This window comes from Agelaius phoeniceus, chromosome 29 (assembly GCF_051311805.1).
Source record: "Agelaius phoeniceus isolate bAgePho1 chromosome 29, bAgePho1.hap1, whole genome shotgun sequence".
Taxonomy (NCBI): Eukaryota; Metazoa; Chordata; class Aves; order Passeriformes; family Icteridae; genus Agelaius; species Agelaius phoeniceus.
In genome coordinates this window covers 5152637-5171230 of record NC_135293.1, presented here as the reverse complement: position 1 = coordinate 5171230, position 18594 = coordinate 5152637, and the positions used below count along the sequence as shown (strand labels likewise).

General features: G+C 65.1%; 1 protein-coding gene across 5 annotated transcripts in view; it reads right to left on the bottom strand.

Moving 5' to 3' along the window:
* NFIC (nuclear factor I C) overlaps positions 1-17964 on the bottom strand; it is a 42252-nt gene extending 24288 nt beyond the window's left edge. For 3 of the 5 annotated variants that reach the window (XM_054650021.2, XM_054650022.2, XM_054650023.2), the window contains exon 1: positions 15173-15730. In XM_054650021.2, the coding sequence (XP_054505996.1) occupies positions 15173-15202 (30 nt within the window). In that variant the 5' untranslated portion in view covers positions 15203-15730. Of the gene's footprint in view, positions 1-15172; positions 15731-17428 lie in introns of those variants that run through there. The other 2 variants (XM_054650019.2, XM_054650018.2) reach the window with 2 other exon arrangements.
* Positions 17965-18594: the final 630 nt, after the last annotated feature.

Sequence of the window (18594 nt, the reverse complement as noted above, 5' to 3'; positions counted from 1 at the left end):
AGGAGAAGGAAGGGGCTCAGCTGGATTCCTGCCAGGGCTGAGAGGGGGGTGGCTGGGGATAACTGCCACTGCCATGCCACAGGGACATGCCTGGGGAGGGTGCCAAGGGCAAGTGCTGCTCTGAGGTGAGGAGATGGCCACGGGCAGGAGCTGGGAAAGGACAGAGCTGTGGCTGTGGGATGGGGTGAGCACTCCAGATCTAGCCCCACTCATCCCAGAGCAGCGATGCCATTCCCTGGCTGAAGCAGCTGTGTCCCAGAGTGACCCTGCCTGGAGGGAACAATGTCCCCTGAAACAGGCTCCCAGCAAGGATTGGCCCCATACAGACCCTGCTACTCCCATTTGTTCTCAAGTCCAGCACAGATCCCATTAACCCTAAATCTGCTCCCCCAGCACAAACCCTGACAACAGCAAGCGTGAGTCCCTGGGTGTCCCCTGAACCAGTGACCCCTGCACAGACCCTGCTGTGACCTGGCACAGACATCCCAGTGCAGACCCCACTGTCCCTGAACCCAGCACAGACACCAGTAACTGCCAGCCCCAACCCCCAGCACAACCCCACTAATGCCCCAAAAGTCCCTGAACGCACAAATCCTTCCTCATGGGACAGACCCTGCCACCTCTGGGCCTGCCCCTCTCTGGACAAAGAGCTGTAGCCCCACAGGTGTCCCTGCCATGCTCAAAAAGGGACAGGGGACTGTCCCCTCACTGGGGAGCCCATTGTGCCCACAGGGACCCAAATCTGCAGGCAAACCCATCCTAACCCTGGGGACCCCTGCCCAGGGGATTCATCCTGCCAGAGGAACCCTCTTTGCCTGGAGGACCCGACTCTGCCTGGGGAACCTGTCCCCACCGGCTGCTCCCGGGGCCACCACAGGATCTGGTTCCCTCTTCCCTCCCCAGCAGCAGCCGCTAATTCAGTGCAGCTGGGCAAGGGCTGGGCATGTGTCTTAAATCAGGGAAGAAGGTCAAAGAAAAGTAAGACAGGAGCCGAAAAAAGCAGCAGTGAGTTCCAAAAACAATACTTGGCCGGGGCGGTGGGCGGCTGATCTTCCTTGGTGGCCGGTTATTCAGACGAGCCCGACAAATTGCTGCCATCCCCTGGCCCCGCCACCCTCCCCAGGCAGCCGGCGGCAGGGCTGGCCGCAGGGCCGGGGGGACACCGCGCCATTGTCCCCATCCCTGCTCTCCCGCTTGGGGAGTGCCACCCCGGGCACCCCTGCAGGGAAGCACGGCCGGAACCAGGTTATCCGGGCTGGCTTGGGTGAGGCAGCACCCTCGGGTGCTGTGGGGGCCGGGGGCTGCTCTGCCTCGGCACGGCAGCAGCAAACCCCAGGTTCTGTGCTCCCCCTCACCGTGCCGAGAATTTACAGTTCTCGCTTGGACCCACAACTGAGACCCTCCAAAAACCCTTCTGCGTGCAGAAGCCCCCGCAGCCCTCGGTGCCCCCGAAGCCGTGGCAGCCCCCCCGCCCTGGCCGGGATTAGGGCAGGCCGGGAGCTGCACCCAAAGCCAATCAGCCCCTCGCCAACTTTCCCTCCCGCCCGGCTTAACCCGCGCCGCGATGCCGCCGTTAAGCGGCTTTAGCAGGGCAGGCGAGGGCGGCTGGGGGGCATCAGGACACGCACAGGGAGACGAACGGCGGCTGCGGGGACACGCTAAAGGACGGGGGGACCGTCCCCACCGTGCGGGCAGCGAGCCCCGCAGCCGGGCGCACCGTCCCGGCTGGCACCGGCCCGCTTCACACCGGATCCACTGGGGAAGGCAGAGGCAGGGATGCGCTGTCTGTCTGTCCGTCCCAGTCCCAGATTCCCACCGGGTTCTCCCAGCCCAGTAGCCCGAGCGCCGGCAAAAGACTGGTTAAGTGTTTCTCCTGCTGTTTTTCCTTTGCGGGGCTGGGAAGCAGAGACGTGCTGCAATACCCCAGACGAGGCTGCTCCCGGGGCATTTCCGGATGGGAATCTGGCAGCAGAGCCTGCGCTTGGGCCTCATCCAACCCAGGCTTGTAAAGCCCTGCAACCCAGGCAGGAGCACGCCTGCGCCGGGCGCTGCCGGCCCCGCTCCGGGCCCCCCTGCACCCCCTTTCCAGGGGCTGCAGGAGCGCTGGCTTCCCATGCCAGGTGCTGTGAGGGGAAACTGAGGCACGGGTCAAGTCCGGCTCTGTCTTGCGGTGGAGCGGGGAGAGGAAGGAGGGATACTCTGTGTGGAGCTGGGCATGCCATGGAGGATTAACTCCTCCGCAGCCCAGGGTTTGGCAGCGCCAGGGATTGGGAAGGGGCACAGCTGAGGCGCTGCCTCTCCCCGTGCTTCTGCCGCCGGCTCGGCAGCACCGGGGGACACTCCGGGGACAGGGGGGATGCTCCGTGCCACGCAGGGACACGGCAGCTGGCACGGGCACCGCGGCATGGGCTGGCCACCCTCCGAGCATCCTCCGCTCCAGCGCCTTGTCCAAACAGGTCGGGCTCAGTGAAACAGCCTGAATTTTCCAATGAAAAAAAAAAAACCCAACACGTTTCCTCAGGAAATTCCCGAGCAGTTTTCACGGGGGAGGTGCTGGGGTGAGGGGCGGAGGAGGAGGAGCGGGACGGGAGGGGTCAGACACCTCGGCAGTTGGTTTTGCTCTCCCACCAGCACGGCCTCGGCTGCGGGGAGGAGCGGGACGCTCCATCCGCACCGCGGGCAGGGAGCGACGCGGGACAGCCTCGCTGCGTGGCGGCCCTGCAGGGACCACACAGGGTTCTCCCCATGCAAGGATGCTCAGCCGCCCCTCCAGCAGCCGCACGCCTCCGAACCGCTGCCGGCTCCCACGGCCGCCGCTCCTGCCAGGTCCCCGCGGCCCTGCGAGCCCGGGCAGGGGCTGGCAAGTCGGGCCCCCATGGGAAGCCTTGGCGTGGTGGCAGGGGGGGATGCGACTACAGAGGTTCCGGTAATCCTGAAAATCCCGGTACCTTAAAAGGGCACAGCGGGGACTCGCTTTCTCCTCACCAGAGCCCACAGATGCCCTTAGCACGGACCGGAGCCTCCGGTAGCCGCTTATAACTGTTCACCGAAGCGGCCCTGGGTAATGAGTTAACCTGGTAATGAGACCTGTTGCCGAGACAGATGCAAATGATTGGGAAGTGCTCATTAGAGGGGATGGAAGGAGGCACTTAGGCCCTGAAAGGCACCCAGCCCTTCCCGGGGCCGCCCTGCACCCTATTAGAGCCCATTTTGCAATAATTGCTCCAGAGGAGGAAATCTATTTGGATTCATCATAAAGTATTTATTAACAAGAGCTTATTCATAATTTTTGCTGCTCGCCGGTGTGGCGCGGCCGGGCGTCCCGGCCTGCTCTGCATCGGAACGCGTTTCCCCGGCCCGGGAGAGAGAGAGAGCGGCAGCGCTGGGGCGGGGCAGCGAGGGGGCACGGGGGCACCTGGGGCTCCCGGGGCAGGTACGAGCTGTGCGGGCCTTGCCTGTGCACACCCGGCCCCACGACACAGCTGCCCGTGGGGCAGAACACTCTGTTACAGCCACGTTCTCCCCTCGCTCCTGTCTGACCCAGCCCCTCACTTGCAAAACCCCTCCTGCAGCCCACGCCGGGGCACAGAGCCTCGGTGCCCAGGGCACCTGGCTGGCACCACCGGCACAGGTGGAGGTGAAGGCAGGACACTGTGCAGCCTCCTCGCAGTTTCTCTCTCCGGATCCTGCGGTTTATTTTCCCCCAGAGCCAAGAGCATCCCCCAGCCAACACCCACACACGGCTGGGGGCTGTGGGTGGGCTGGACTGTTCCCACTACGGGTTCTGGTGGAAGGGTGAGCACAAATGGAGCAGAGAGGGGCTCCCAACCCTCATTTGCTGCCGCGATGCTCAGCCCCGCTCAGGATCAGCCCAGGAGCGGGGGGTGGGCTCGTACAGCCCCTGGTGCTCTGCACTCACCCCAGGAGCCGGGTGACCACGCACCCCTCACTGAGCCGCCCCGGGATCCCCACACCTGGCGCTGCCCAAAACCGCCCGCCTGGCCTGTGAGCCCCCCGGAGCAGTCGGGTCCCGCCGCCCCCGGGCCGGGCCGGTGCCCACCTGCCCGCGCCTACGTGCCGGGGCGGGAGCGGTGCCGGCGCTCGCCCTCGCAGGTGCTGCGGCTGCGAGCGGGGGCGCGGGGAGCGCGCCGAGGCCGCGGGTCACAGGAGGCCGCGGCGGCACAGAACCTGCCAGTTGCTTTGGAAAACATCAGGAAGAAAAGCAGCTCTCTTGGCAGCCCCGGGCTCCGGTGCCAGCGCTGCCTGGGCCCCCGCCAGCCAGCACAGCCCGCCCCGCAGACGGCAGCCGGGGGTGGCCCAGGTGGGATGGAGCCGGAGGGGGCTCACGGTACGTGCCCCGACACCGTGCCCAGCACCGCCTCTGGTCTGCCTGCGTGCACCCCCACCCCAGCAACAACTGGCACTGCCGGTCCCCGGGTTTCCTGAATGCGCCCCAAACTGGGGAGCAGCGTGCCCAGCATGCAGGGAGGGGTACGGATGCCCCAGGGATGTACCCGGTGGCAACACGGCTAGCACTGGGTGGTGGAGGGGCCAGGAGGGTTCTGCTAAGGGAGACTCGATAGTGTGAGAGCCTAAAGCCACTCGCTGCCTTCCTGAAGACTCACTTGGACTTCCCAGGTGCCTCAGTTTCCCCAGGTGCCGTCTCTGAGCGTCCCCTTTGGCGTTTGGGAGCCGACGGCTTAGCTACTTTCCCAGGGTGACCCCACCTGCCCCCAGGGTGAGGCGCTGCCTTTCCAAAAATAAGGAAACTGAGGCATGTCACCTGCCAGGCCAGCCCACAGAAGAGGCAGGATGCGACGGTGACTGCTGAGCTCTGGGAGAAGTCTGGAAGCAGCACTGGGGGACCCAGCCCATGGCCACGGAGATGTCCCCTCGTCCTGGGAAGCATCTCGTGGCCAGCAGCACCAGAGCCACGTGGCTTCCCAGCCAAAACCCCCCCGGGGCTCCAGGGAAGGGAAATGTTTTATGGAACTGGAAGAAAAAAAGAGCTTTGCCAACGGGTCCTGGTGCTGCTGGCTCCTCCGCCCTGCCCTGCATCAGCGCGGGGCCCTGGGGGTGCCCTGTCCCCCCATCCCTGCTCCTGGCACACGGTGGGGGCTGCAGTGTCCGAGACCCAGCACTTTGCCCATCCCAGACCCCAGGGTCAGCCTGGGAGCTGCCAGGATGTGACCCGGGGATGGAATTTGTTCCCAGGAGCACAGAGGGAAACTGAGGCAGGAGATGTGTTGGGGCTGGCAGCACTCTGTTCACTCTGGGGAGGGGGCACCACCAGAAAGGGTCCCTCCAGCCCCCCCATGCTGGGCCCAGGGCTCTGAGCCCGGCTTTAGCCCCTGACGCAGGAGGTTTTATTTCCCTCCCAACATATTTTTAGCCCTGCCTGCTTTGTCCTGGCCTTTCCGAGGGGGATTAATCGTGCACCATTAAAGGTGTGGGGGTGCAGAGAGGTGTCCCCAGCTCCCTCCTGGGGGTGCTGCTGGGGGGGTTGGTGCTGGGGGTATCTCTGCACCCCATGATGGGCAGTGCTGTGATGGGTTTGTGGGGCTCACTCTGCTGCAAATCCAATCCCTGGAGCAAGTCCGTGGTTAAAAATAGCCCTGGCCTTTTGCCGCGGCATCGGCGACCTCGCAGGAGGATCGGCCACGCCGGCACCCTGGAGGTGAAGAGTTCATGGCCCCCCCACCGCCCCAGCGCCTTTGCTGTGCTATGGATGTGCCAAAGGCTCAGCCCCTCCTCCAGCATCTCATCGGCTCCCTGGGTGCTCGGGACAACCTGCCAGGACCCTCCACAGAGAGAGGAGAAACTGAGGCACGAGGTGGTGCCTGGAGATCAAAGGGGCCGGGCGTGTCCCCAGAGGGTCAGCTCCGAGCCTGGCCAGACCCTGCACGCCGAGCACTGAAGGACGGGACTGGTTCAACGGGGTGGAAGGGGAATGTTCATCTGCTTTCGGCAGCTCAGCAGAGCCTTCCTGGGCAGATTCAAAGGCTGAGCCCGGCTGGGTCCTATTTCGGGAGGGTTTTGGACGCCTCCCAAGTGACAGAAGTGGGTGGGGGCTGACCTGCACAAAGGGACTCTGTTCGGGACTGGGCTCGGCGGTGCCCGGCGCGGGGGCCGGTGGCTGTGGCCGGTCCCCTTGGCCCCCCCGTGATGGGCCAGCAGCCCGGGCTGGGCAGGGGCGAGCGCCCTCCTCCCGTGCCGGGTGCCGGTGCCCACCTGGATGTAAACTGAGGCGCGGGGCGGGACTGCCCTTGCCTCGCGGGTGCTGCTGTAACCGCTAAGTGACACTGCCATACCGCGGAGACGGCCGTGCCAACCTGCCTCGTGACGTGGGCTCCAACAGCCACCCGCCCTGGGCTACTTGCCCAGGCTGGCCCCGAGCCATCCTCTAGGGGAGTCCAAGGTCCTGCCGTGGGGTCGACGCTTTGGGAGCCAATCCCCCTGTCACAGCTCCACGAGGGAACAGGAAAAACCCTCGGACAGGCCAGATCCCAGCGGCTCCGTGCCACCACAGGGCACACTGGGGTACCAGCACCACTGGCCCTGGCACTGGGAGCCCTCCTGCATCACCTCACCCTGCCCCCGCTGGCCACCTCGGGGCCTGGGGGCTCCAGAGAGCTCCAGGGCCGCGGTGCCAGCACCGAGCCGAGCACATTGTCACCGTGCCTGCCAGCAGGGCTGTGAGTGCCCACGGGCACCGGCAGCGGAGACCTGGGATGGGGCCTGAGTCCTCACCAAGGTCATGCTGGGCAAGCTCCCGTCCCTGTCCCCACATGGGACACAGCAGTTGTGGCTCGGCCCCGGCTGCCGCTGGTGTCTCCTCTCTCCAACCAATTCCCCACCGCAAGGCGAGGAAGCTGCTGAGCGCGTCCCGGTTCCCTCCGGCGGTACCTCAGGATGCGATGCAGTCATCGTTAATGCATCTGGACTCATTTATGGGGATGAGAAAATGTTTCCAGGTTTCCCACAAAGTCCCATTAAGATCCCAGTCCCACTCTATTTTTAGTGCCCTCATCAACAACGCCTTTCCCAGCCACCCCGGCGCTCCGGAGCCCCATGGGGCTGGCGGGGGCACCCTGGGCACACACCTGCCTGGCTCTGTGGGGAGCTGAGCTGCACCCAGACCGGGCAAATGGAGGGGGCAAACCCTGGCCCTGCCCTCCTGACCCAGCAGCTTTGCACCCATGGGTGAACCTGGGGTTGGGGGTGCCCCAGCCTGGCATTTGCCTGGGAGCACAGAAAGAAAGAAACGCAGTGGGAAGCAACAGGAAAAGCCACCCCAGGTCACAGCGTCGGCGGCAGGACCCCAGTCACCACGGAGGATGGAGAGCGGCTGGGTCTGAGCATCGCTGCAGGTGTAGGGTCACGCCCTGCAGCACCAGATTGTCACCTGGCGATGGCCAGTGACATCCTGGCTGTCCCAGCCAACCCGTCCCTCAGCAACCCCCGGCGCCCTGGCAGCGTCTCCTCCCAGGCAGCGGGTGCCCACAGGGCTCTCGGTGCAGCTGGCAAGGGCGCCTGGATCCTGCCCTCGGCGCTGCGCCCTCCCGGGCTATCTATAGCCATGACCTCAGCGGGAACCGGGGCAGGACCCGGCCGCGCATCGTCCCTTCTTGGCAGGGCCACCGCCTCAGCCCCCACCCGGCACAGAACTGCCGCCAAGCCGAGGCTTTTATCCCGTACGTTCGCTAATCCGGCGGGATTCGATGTCAGGGGCTGCCCACGGGAGGCTCACAAAGGCCGTTTCCAGGGGTGCCCAGCCAAGCGATGGAGAACGCCAGGCGGGAAGGGCAGATGGCGGTGCTGGGTGTCACCGCGTTGGGTGACAGGCTCTGACCCCGGGGCTGGACGGGAGGGAATGTGTGTGACCCGCCCGCGAAGAGGTCGAGCAGGGGACGTCCTTGCGTAGGCAGGGGTGACATGAGGACACCCCGCAGCTGCGCCCCGCAGGCGTCGGGGTCACAGCCTCCCGCAGAGCCGGGGGTCGTGGGGAGGACCTGCTCGCTCTGCGCCGGCTGCCCCGGGGGAAGCGGGAAAGGGGTGGCCCAGAGGAGGGGAAATTCCCCAGCTTTTTTCTCCAACAAACTCCTTGGCTTGTGCAATTAGAGAAATTTGTTTAACAAACTCCCGGGGGAGCGGAGCGGGAAGGTGGGGTGGCGCGCGGCCAGGGCGCTGCTCACACAGGCCCGCGCCCTCCCCGCCTGCGCCTTTGATCAGCAGCGCACGGCGCAGGGGGACGGGAGCCCTTTCCCGATGTGCCACGGAAATGCCCCGGACCCTGCGGACACGCTGCCCGCGGCAACCCTTTGCCACGTGTCCCCTCAGCTGCTGCCTCGCAGCCCCCTCCGCTCGTCACCCCCATTGCCATCTCCCTCGGGCTCGCCGGGGTGGCACGACCCTGGCACCGTGCCACGCTCAGCCTCCAAGCTCGCGGCCGCAGGTGCGCACACGTGTGTGCCCCGCTGTGCCCGCGCCCAGCGCAGGCTCCGGGCGCGCACCCGCCCGCTCGCTCCCGCTCTCTTTCTCATGCGATGCCATTTCCATCAAAAACTCTTTACTCGGCACTTTTCCCCTCATTGGTATTCACGCCGCGCTCTCGCTGTCCTGGCGCACAGGTTACTAAAGGAGATTTTGCGGCGCAGCGTGGCGGGGGTCACATTTCAGCCTGCGCCGTCTCGCTTTCCCAAATCGCTGGGCAGCAGCCAGGGACGGCGGGAGGGGGTGCAGGATCCGGCACATCACAGCTCCCGCCAGGCAACCGTGGGACCGAGCGGCCTCGTCGCCTGTGGCAGCGGGGCGAGGCGGGCTGGCGGCGGCGGCTCTGCAGCACACAGTGATGGGTGGCTCCCTGGGGACAGCCAGCAGGTCACCGGCGCTCGCCGTCCTCCCGGCAGCCCCACGTGCCTGTGCAATGTGGGAGCACCTGGAAAAGGGGGTCTGAGCAGAGAGGGGGTCACGCATTTGGCGTTGCCATGACTCATCAGCACCCAGATGAGCCCTGGGTGACATCCACCGTGAGACTGTACCCCCAGAATGACATCCTGGGTGTGGGGGGAGCAGTGGTGCCTCTCTTTTTCAGGGCTGGTTTGGAGAAAGGGGAAATGTCTGGGTGGAAAATCAACATTTCTCTCATATGGGCTTTTTTTTTTCCTCTGAAAGCAAAAATATTTCTTGGTTTTTCGTGATCAGAAACATGTTGGGGGTTTTTTTGGACAACAGCCGGTCAAATACCATTTCCCCGTGAAGGGAATGCAGGGGCCCTTTGCAAGGAGAGCGAAAACCTTCTTAAAAAACAAAGTAAAACCCTCAGTTTAAAAAAAAATCCACCCGGCTATGGACTTGAATAAGCTCCCAGGGAAGAGGGGTCAGCAGGAGGGCTGGATCCCAGCGTTCCCGTGCCAGGCAGTGCTGCTGGAGTGGTGCTGCTGGTGGTGGGGAGGGCAACGTCCACGGCAGGCAGCCCAAAGCCCAGACCTGGGGATTTCACCCAAAACGCTGCCCAGCGCTGGCTGCCGGCCGGGGAAGGAGGATTAATGCGCTTTTAGAGCAGTGGTGAGTTAACGGAGAAATCAATCCTTGGCAGTGGCTGGCCCCAGGTCCCCCAGCGCGTGAGCGCTGCCGCACCTGAGCCACGGGATCCTTTCCCAGCTCCTCTCCAGGACTTGGGAAGCTCCGGGTCTTGGCGGCCGGCGCAGGGCGCTGGGTCCCGGCCAAGCTGGCACAGAGCGCCCGGCCGCGGGGGATGCCTGCCCAGGGCCGACGTGACGGACGGCGAGCTCAGCCGCCCGCCCGGGTGCGAGCCAGGCCCGGGATGCCCGGGGGTACCCTGTGCATCCCCTCCCTGCAGCTGGCACGTCCCAGGGGTCTGCATACCCCCCTTGAGGGTGAGATCTCAGAGTGTCTGGCTGCCAGGGCAGGGAGGGAGGCTGAGCTCAGGCTTTTGCCTGCACCAATTTGTGCAGGCAATCCAAAAGCATCTTGGTACCGAAAATCCATGAGGATTTGGTGCTGGGTGAAGCTTTGCCCCACTCAGACTCAGCCCCAGCAGCAGCCCTCAGCCATGCCGTGTGGACGTCACCAGTGATGCCACATGATCCTGGCAGGGCTCAGCACCCACTGATGCCCTGGCTGCTCCCATCGCCTTCGCCACCCTGCCTCGACCTGCCCGGCACACCCCAAGGTGCTGTGGGAGAAATCCTCTCCTCATGGGTCCCTGAGGAGCACATCCCCAGCACCCCAGGGCCCTGCCTGCACTTCCCAGCTTGGGTGCAAGGACTGCTGGGGACAGCAGCCCCCCCAGCCCCTCCCACGGGCAGCCAGCCCCCTCGGAGATGCTCTGTGCTGGCACTGCCATCCCTGCGCCGAGGAGCCACAGCACGGCCGGGGGTGGCAGGCAGCGTGCCAGCTTCACAGGGAGGGATTTTACCTCCCCAACAAGTCTCCTTTTTCCTCTCCAGTGAGGGACTCTGGGGATGCTCCCCACCACCGTCCCCATCCCCATCCTGCCACCAAGGGCTTGGCTTGTGGCTAGAACAGGTGCAGGCACAACGACAGTGATGGGGGGAAAATGGGCACCCCTTGGGCTGCAGGGACGTGTCCAGGGGCCAGGCACTGGGATGGCTGGCACAGGCACCATCGGGCAAGGAAGGTGGGTGAGCAGACAGGGCAAGCTGTCCCTGTCCCTGGGGCCATTCCCAGAGAGCCCTGCCTGGCAGGGACCTGCCTCCACCACCTCCAAAGACAGGACACACAGACCCTCCCTTTCCCCGGGAGAACCAAATCCCTATTCAGGCCCTCCCCACCATGCCCAGCCCGGGGTCGGGACAGATCCCTCGGTGCCACCGTGGCAGCTCTCCCCCAGGCCCCTGAGCTCCCCTTTCCAGGGCTGCCCAGGCTCCTTGGGGAGCCGCCTTTCTCTCTCTTTGCTGTGCCCTGATAAGGGCTAGCTGGGCCAGCCCATGCCATGGTTCCTCTGCCCAGCGAGCCTTGCCACGCCAGCACTGCCTTGGCCACACCGTCCCCGCCACAGCCACCCCTGCAAGGGGGGAACACCGCCGGGTCCAAACAGGATCAGGCTGCTGGCATCCATGCCCAGCCCTGCCAGGCTCAGGGGAATAGAAAAGGGAGCTATTGCCAGTTGCTCCAAGAGCTCCGGGCAGGGCTCTGGGCTCTGGCAGCTGGGCTTTGTTCAGCAGTCTGCAAAGGCGTGCGCACACCCGCAGCGCTGGGCACGCGCTGGGATCGCTCCCTGCCCCGGCACAGAGGGAACTGTGGGCATGAGGGGCCTGAAGCACGGTCAGGGAGGGAACCGTGGGCAGGGCGAAGCTGCCCAGGGAAGGGAGAAATCGGCAGGTACCTGGAAAAAGGGCGGCTGATTTACTGCACGAGGCCCCAGACAAGTTCAAGGTGATGAGGGGGAGAGCGGCACAGCGTGAGCGCCGGCCAGCAGCCCCTCACGCAGCTGCCTTTATCCCCTCCCTGCCCGTGTGCCCTCCGACCCAGCATCAAAAACCCCCCTGAACACAGGATCTGTTTTTCCCGGGTGAGGATTTAAGCTGGGATCGGGCAGGAGCAGTGGGGCAGGGCTCGCCAGGGCAGGCGGGCACGGCGGGCGCCGCGGGGAAAGCGAGGATCTCCCGAAGGTTGCATTTAAAGAACAGCCTCATTGTTTTTCCCAAACAATACTCAGCAGATGGGAGAATTGAAAGTGTGTTGCAACCTTCCCTCTCTTCCCCCGCCATGCCCGGCTTGCTGCTCCCATCCTTTGGCAGCTGATCTGAGCTCCCGGCTGGAAACCAGTTCTCCGGAGCTACTGGTGGAGGGGGTGAGCACCGGTGCTGAAAAGCCCCGGCGCTTTCGGGAAGGGGGCTTGCCAAAGGATGCCCCACGAGATGTGCCCAGCAGGCAGCTCCCTGCCCCAGCCACATGCCTGCAGCAGTGGTGGCAGCCCAGGGATGTGTGGAGCCCAGCCGTGGCCGGGGAGAGGTGGGATCCCCTCGGATGCCTGGAGATGTGGCTGTGACCGTGCCACGTGGCTGCAATGCTTCTGGCAGCCCAGCTCCACCCCCCAGGCCCGGAGCTGTGCCCGTTTGCTGGTACCAAGGTTTGTGCCAGGCCAGCTTAGCCAGGCACTCCACGATGCCCCTCAGATCCCGAGCCACTGACTGTGGCACACACGGGGGTCCGTGCCTGGGCACTGGCTCTCGGTCAGGCAGTGCGGGTGCATCGCCTCTGCCATCCCAAAATCAGCTCTGCACCCCTGGCATGGAGCCTGGCGGAGGGAAGAGTCTGACCAGACCCTGCTGGGATGCCCAGCTTCCAACATTGTGGCGGCCTTGGAGGACGGCGCCCATCTCACTTCATTCCCATCCTGCAGGAACCAGGGTGGGGAGCTGGGGGTGTGCTGGGGGCACTGCCAGGTACCAGGCATGAGCCAGAGGTGTAGGAGCATCGCCAGTCATAAAATTCGCAATATTCCCCCACAAGAAGTATCCCAAATGTCCCCCAGTGCGGATCCAGGAGCCAAGGATAACTGTTACCACTTTGGAAATCCCTTTGGCTTCTCGGGAGCAGCTCCCAGGGGACACACGTGCAGGTCCCTGGCAGGTGCTCAGCTCCGGGGTTATTTTGGGGCCTGGGCAGCCGGACACCCCCGGCCCCCGCCCCGCTCCCCGTGGGCAGGGTGAGGCCTCGTGCGTGGCGGCGGTTCCGGCGCTGCTTCCCTGCTAATCTCGGCAGTTCCCTCTTGGCTTCCCGGCCTGGCCCCGAGCAGGGACAGAGGTGAGCTGCGGAAGCGGGAGGAAGTCCCCAAGCAGGGACACAGAGCTGGGAGGGCACAGAGCCACCCCCCAGCCTGACGGGAGCTACGGCCGAGGCCGCGGCCAGGAGCGTGTCCCGGGCTATCAGCCCTTTGCCAGGGCTATTTTGGTGCCGCTGGGCTCCCCAGCTCGGGCCCGTTCCGGCCGGGAATGTCGCCTGCGGGGTCCCGCGGTGCCAGGGCCGTGCCGGGCTCCAGGGGCTGGCGGTGCTGCTGGCGGGGAGATGCGCAAAGGCCAAGGCAGGGCGGCTCCCGCGCACGTTCCAATGTATCCACATCACCATCCGCAGCTCCCGAGCCCGGGCGAGCCTGCCCGCCGCGCGGGTGGGATGGGAACGGGAACGGGAATGGCTGGGCTGGAGCTGGGGACGAGGGCTGGCCCCAGCCGAGCCGGGCTCGATCGGAGCTGAGCCTGTGTCGGGCTGAGGGGAGGACACCGGAGCCTGCCCCGTGCCCGGGCAGTGGGAAAAACCAGGTCCCCTCCGCCGGCCAGAGGAGAGCTGGGAACAGCGCGGGTTTGTGAGGAGAAAGGCTCCGGCCGGCCCCGGCCCGGCCAGCGACCGCACGGCTTCCCACACCACACCAGCACTGTGAGCTGGCAACAACGGGCGCTGCCAACCCAGCACCAGCTGGAGACTCGGAGGGTTGGGACCCCTGAGAGGGATGGAGTCAGGGTGGGAAAGGCGGGATGGCTGGGAAAGGAAAAAAAAGAAACAAAAAAATGGGAATAAAAGAAAAAAAAAAAAAAGAGAAAAAGCAAGCAAGAAAGCAAGCAAGAAAGAAAAAGAGCAAGAGAAAAATTAAAAAGAAAAATTAGAAGGTAAAAAAAGAAAAAGTACAAATAAAAAATAGAAAGAGAAAAAGAAAGAAAAAGAGTTAAAAAAAAAAGAAGAAAAGAGAAAGGAAGAAAGAGAAGTAAATAAGCCAGATTGAGGTGTGACCCTTGCCAAGTCAACCACACAACAGGGAGCACCACCTCAGGGTCATCTGAGCAGCCCTGGCACTGCCCACCCTGGCCGTGTCCTCACCAGCCTCACGCTGCGGCCGGGGGGTCCCGGACCCCGCGCTGCCCCCGCACCCCAGCGGGCCACGAGGGGACCCCCGGACCCCCACGGACCCTCGTGGGCAGCGCAGCCCGAGCCCCGAGGCAGCCCCGCAGCCCCGTGCCGAGGGAGGGGGGCTGGCAGGGCAGGGCAGGGCAGGGCAGGGCAGGGCTGGGCTGGGCTGGGGGTCCTGCAGCAGCAGCCCCCCCTCCCCTGCCCTCCCCCCCAGAGCAGAGCCCGGGGGGGCAGCACGAGGCCGGGCCCCGAGCGGGCAGCGGCCGCCAGCAGGGAACAGGTTACGAGGCAGAGAAAGCTGCCTGCTCAATAATTAAATAAATACCAGCGATCAATAAGCACGATGCAAAGGCAGAGCCGCAGTGGTCGCGCCGTGGGCAGGGGGGGTTCCTGGGTGTCCCCCCCACTCCTGGGGGGCTGCAGGGACGCCCCGCTCGGAGGCACCGCGGGCCCAGCACGGCCGCCCTGCCGCGTGCCACCGGACCCCGGCGTGGCCTGGGGTGACATCAGCGTCCCCACGCACGGCCGGGGCTGCCCCTCGCCACCCCGACGGGGGCTGGCATCGCCCCTCGCCTGGCACAGCGCGGGGTGCCCCCACATCCTGCCGTGCCCGGCCCCCTGCCCTGGCGGCGCAGCGTGGCACGGCCGGGCGCGCGTTGGCCCAAAGTCGGAGGGTTCTGCACGAAACGCCCGTGCCCCCCCCACCCCCTGCACCCCACCATGTGCAGCCAGGCTGGGGGGAGGGAAGGAAAAAGTTTCACGCTACGCAAGAGGCGGCACGGCCGAGCCCGAGGCTGCAGCCCCGACCCCCCCCGGGCTCCCCGAGCCCACCGGGGACCCCCCGCACCCCACGGAGCCCCCCCTGGCCCCCAGAGCCCGCGGCTTCCCCGCACCACCCACCTCTGGGCGCAGCGACCAAAAAATAAAACCCAAACCACAACGCAATCTTCCAACCCCCCCACGCCCCAAGTGAAAGTGAAGGCTGAAAAAACCCAAAAAGCACCAGAAACACCATAAAAAAAACCTGCAAAAGGCGAGGGAGGGGGACAGGAGGGGAACGCGGCTCCTCTGAGCAGCCCTGCACGGCCCCAACCCGCCTTTCTCTGTTATGATTATTTTTAGGGAGGGAGGTGTTGCATTTTCTTGGGTTTTCTTTTTTTTCTTTTCTTTTTTCTTTCTTTTTTTTTTTTTTTTTTTCTTTTTGTATTGCAACTGCTAAAGTCTGTTGCGGCGAAAGGAGCAAATTCGGGGGGGGGGGGGACGCGGGGGGGGTCCCGGTTACCTGGGTCAGGCAGAGAGGAGACGAATACATCCCGAGCCGTGCTGGGAAAGTGCCTAATTGCAGGGCTGAGACTCGAGGCGTAAAAGTTACTGAGTCATTTCGGAGGCTGGAGCAGTCCGGGCGTTTTTTCTCTCTCTCTCCTCCGGAGCGGCTCTGCGGGGCCCGGGGGGGGGCAGCCGGGCACGGGGGGGCGGCCCCGCGGGAGGGGGGGCCGAGGAGGAAATAAAAAGATTCCAACTTCCACCCCCCGCTAAAAAAACTAAAAAAAAAAAAAAAAAAAAAGAAACCAAACCAAAACAAACCAACCCTTAAAAAAAATTAAAAATTAAAAGCAAAATTATCCCCCCCCACTTGGAAAATAAAGCGCTTTTTTGTTGTTGTTGTTTGTTTGGGGTTTTGGGGGGGCGGTTTAAAGAGGCAGGAGGGTCATCCTCGCCCCGGGGGGGGGTCGGGGGTCCGCACCCAGCCTGCAGGCACGGGCGGCGGGGAAGTTAGAAGGGAAGCGGCTCCATCCGAGACCCAGGCAGCGGAGAGAGAGAGGAAAGAAAGAATGAGAAAATGAAAAAAAAAAAAAAAAAAGACAAAAAAAAAAAAAAAAAAGAGCGAGGAATGAAGTGACGTTATGAAAAAAGCCCATCCCAAAATATTACATCCCATTTAAAGATGTAGGAACCCCCTTTGGCTCGCAGGGCCGAGGCGCTGCGGGGCAGGGGGGGCGGGGGAGGGACGGGGCCCCCGCGGACGGCGAATCCCCCCCTCGGCCCGGCGCGGAGCGCGCCCGCCTTTGCTTGTTTTGGGGGTTTTTATTTTTTAATTTTTTTTTTTTAAACTAAACGGAGCCAATCCGGCGATGGGAGAGAAAAAACCCTGCAGATTCATGTGCAACTTCTGAGCAGCGGCCCCGGCGCGGGGGGGTGGTGGTGCTGGTGTTACTCCCCGCACCCAGCCCCGGTGCGGGGGGGCCGCCCCGCGCTGCCCCCGCCGCATCCCGCTCATCCCGCGGAGACGCTTTTCCCCCCCCGTCCGTGTTATTTAACCACCGGCAGCATCACGGAGCCACGGGGGAAGAAAGCGCCACGGGCAGCCCCGCTTCTCCCCCCGCGTCCCGGGGAGCCCCGCAACCCCCCCCGCACAAAGAGAGCGGGAGGTGAAAAGAGCGGAGCCTGCGCCCGGCAAACTCCAAAGCGCAAGTTCTCGCTCCGCAACCCCCCGGCCCCGGCCGATCGCGGGCGCTAATGACGCTAATTAGAGAGCGCGCGGGGAGCGCCACGGGCGGAACACAAAGGGGATCCCCGGGCACCTCCCGGCCCGGGGGGGCCGCGCCCCGCTCCCCTCCCGCACCGGGGGTCGCCCGTCCCTTCAGGGACCCTGACCCGCAGCGCGGCCGCTCCTGGCGCGGGGCCGCGGCTCCAGCGCTGCTTCTTTCCCCCCCAAAATAAGAAAACCGCTTTTTTTGGCCTTTTTTTTTTTTTTTTTTTTTTCCCTCTGCGGGGATGAGCTCCCGCAGCGCCTCTTCCCGCACAACTAATTTGCACTCTCAACTTCTGCCGACCCCCGCGGCCCATCCCGGCCCGGGGTTGGGGTTCGCCCCGCACCCTCCCCCCGCAGGGACATCCCCGTCCCCGCGGGATGCGGCGGCTCCGCGCAAACTTGGCCGGGCGGGCCCGGTCGCCGCATCCTCCCGGGGCGGCTCGGGCCGCGCCGCCGCGCTCCCCCCGTGGCCTGGCAGGAGGAGAAGCGGGAGAATCCCCGCACAGCGGGGCCGGGGGCAATGTTTTTATTCTCACACCGAGCACGGTGATTCCCTTCTCCCACCCCAGTACGGGCAGGGCGGCCCCGCGCAGCGCGGACTTGAGCGCGACCCTCCCGGGCGTCACTTCCAAGTTCAAGTCGGTGCGGCTGGCGGCCTCTCCGCCCCTTTTTTAGCGGCCATTTTCAGCTCCATCCAGTCCTCCGCTGGCTGCGGAGCTCCCCCCGCGCCGCGCCGCGACCTCCCCGCCGGGCGGCTCCCGCCGCCGCCTCCGCCCCCCGGTACCGCGGGGCGGGTGGGCAGGGGGAGGAGAGACGGCGGCAGCTCCCCCCGCCCGCCCCCGCCGCCCCGCTCCCCCCCGCCCCGACACCGTATTAAACTCGCCCCGCCGCCCCCTCCCCGGCAGCAACTTTTGCTCGTGGGGGCACCCGCAAACACACGCACACGGGGGGGTGAAGGGGAGAGGGGGGAAGTAGAAGAGAAAACGAAAGTGTCATGGGACCTACCATCGCCAAGTGCAATTAACGGGCTCCAAGTTGCTGCGAAGCGCAAAGCAAAGAGGATGGATGGGCTGGTTTGGGATTTTGGTCTAAAACGTGTGTTTTCCACCGCGCCGAAGGAGGAGGAAAAAAAAACCGCTGCCCCGCGAAAGAATTAAAAAATTAAAACCCCAATAATAATAATAATAATAATAACAATGATGGCAATTATAGTAAAAGTCCTCCGAGGCCAGCGGCACGGCACAGTGTCCCCCGCGGGCGGTCACCCTCGCTCCGGCTCCGTGGCGCTGCCGGGGGCCATGCTCCGGCCGGGGGGCCGGGCTGCGGGCGGGGGGCGCGGGGCGGCGGTGACGGGCGGCGGGAGCGCGGAGCCCGCGCCCGGCCCGGCCTTGTGCGCTGCGGGGGTGGCGGGGCTGGGGGATGGCGAGGGGGGTGCGATGGGTATTTTTGGAAGGCAAGCAAAAAAAAAAAAAAATTTTTTTTTCTAAAAATTAAAAAAAAAAAAAAATTAAAAAAATAAAAAATAAAGCCCGGGAGCGGGGCGGGCGGGCGGCGCCTACGGCAGAGCAGCGCGGGCATCCCCCCCGCGCCCCCCCGGCGCAGCCCCACTCCGGCCGGGCACGGCTCCTCCTCGCAGCCCGCAGCGCCCCGGCCCCATCGCCGCCGCCCCCGCCTCCTCCTCCTCCTCTGCCTCCTCCCCTCGCCCGGGGCACCGGCGGCGTTGCGGCGGGGACGCTCCCGGTGCGGGGGCGGGGAGGGAGGAGGAGGAGGAGGAGGGAGAGAAGGAGGTGGAGGAGGAGGAGGAAGGCTCCGGCCCCGCTCGCCCGGCAGCGCGACGGCGGCCCCCGGATGGTGCGGGTAGGTGGCGGGGGCTGCGGCGCGGCCCCCCCGGGCCCGGCTGGCTGCGGGGCCGCCCCTCCGGCCCTGCCCGGCGCGGGGGAGGCGGGGGGGGCGCGGCCCCGGTGCGGAGCTACCGCAGCGCGGGGAGGAGCCGCGGGCAGCGCTGGGCCCACCGCCCGCCCCCGCCCCGGGCATCCCCCGGGCACCCCCGGCCCCGCTCGGCCCGGGCCGCCCGCTCCCAGCGCGGGCATTCCCCGGGCACGGCCCCGGCTCCGCGCCGCGGACGCTCGCCCTCGCCCTCACCCCGGCACACGGACACCCCCCGTTCCACG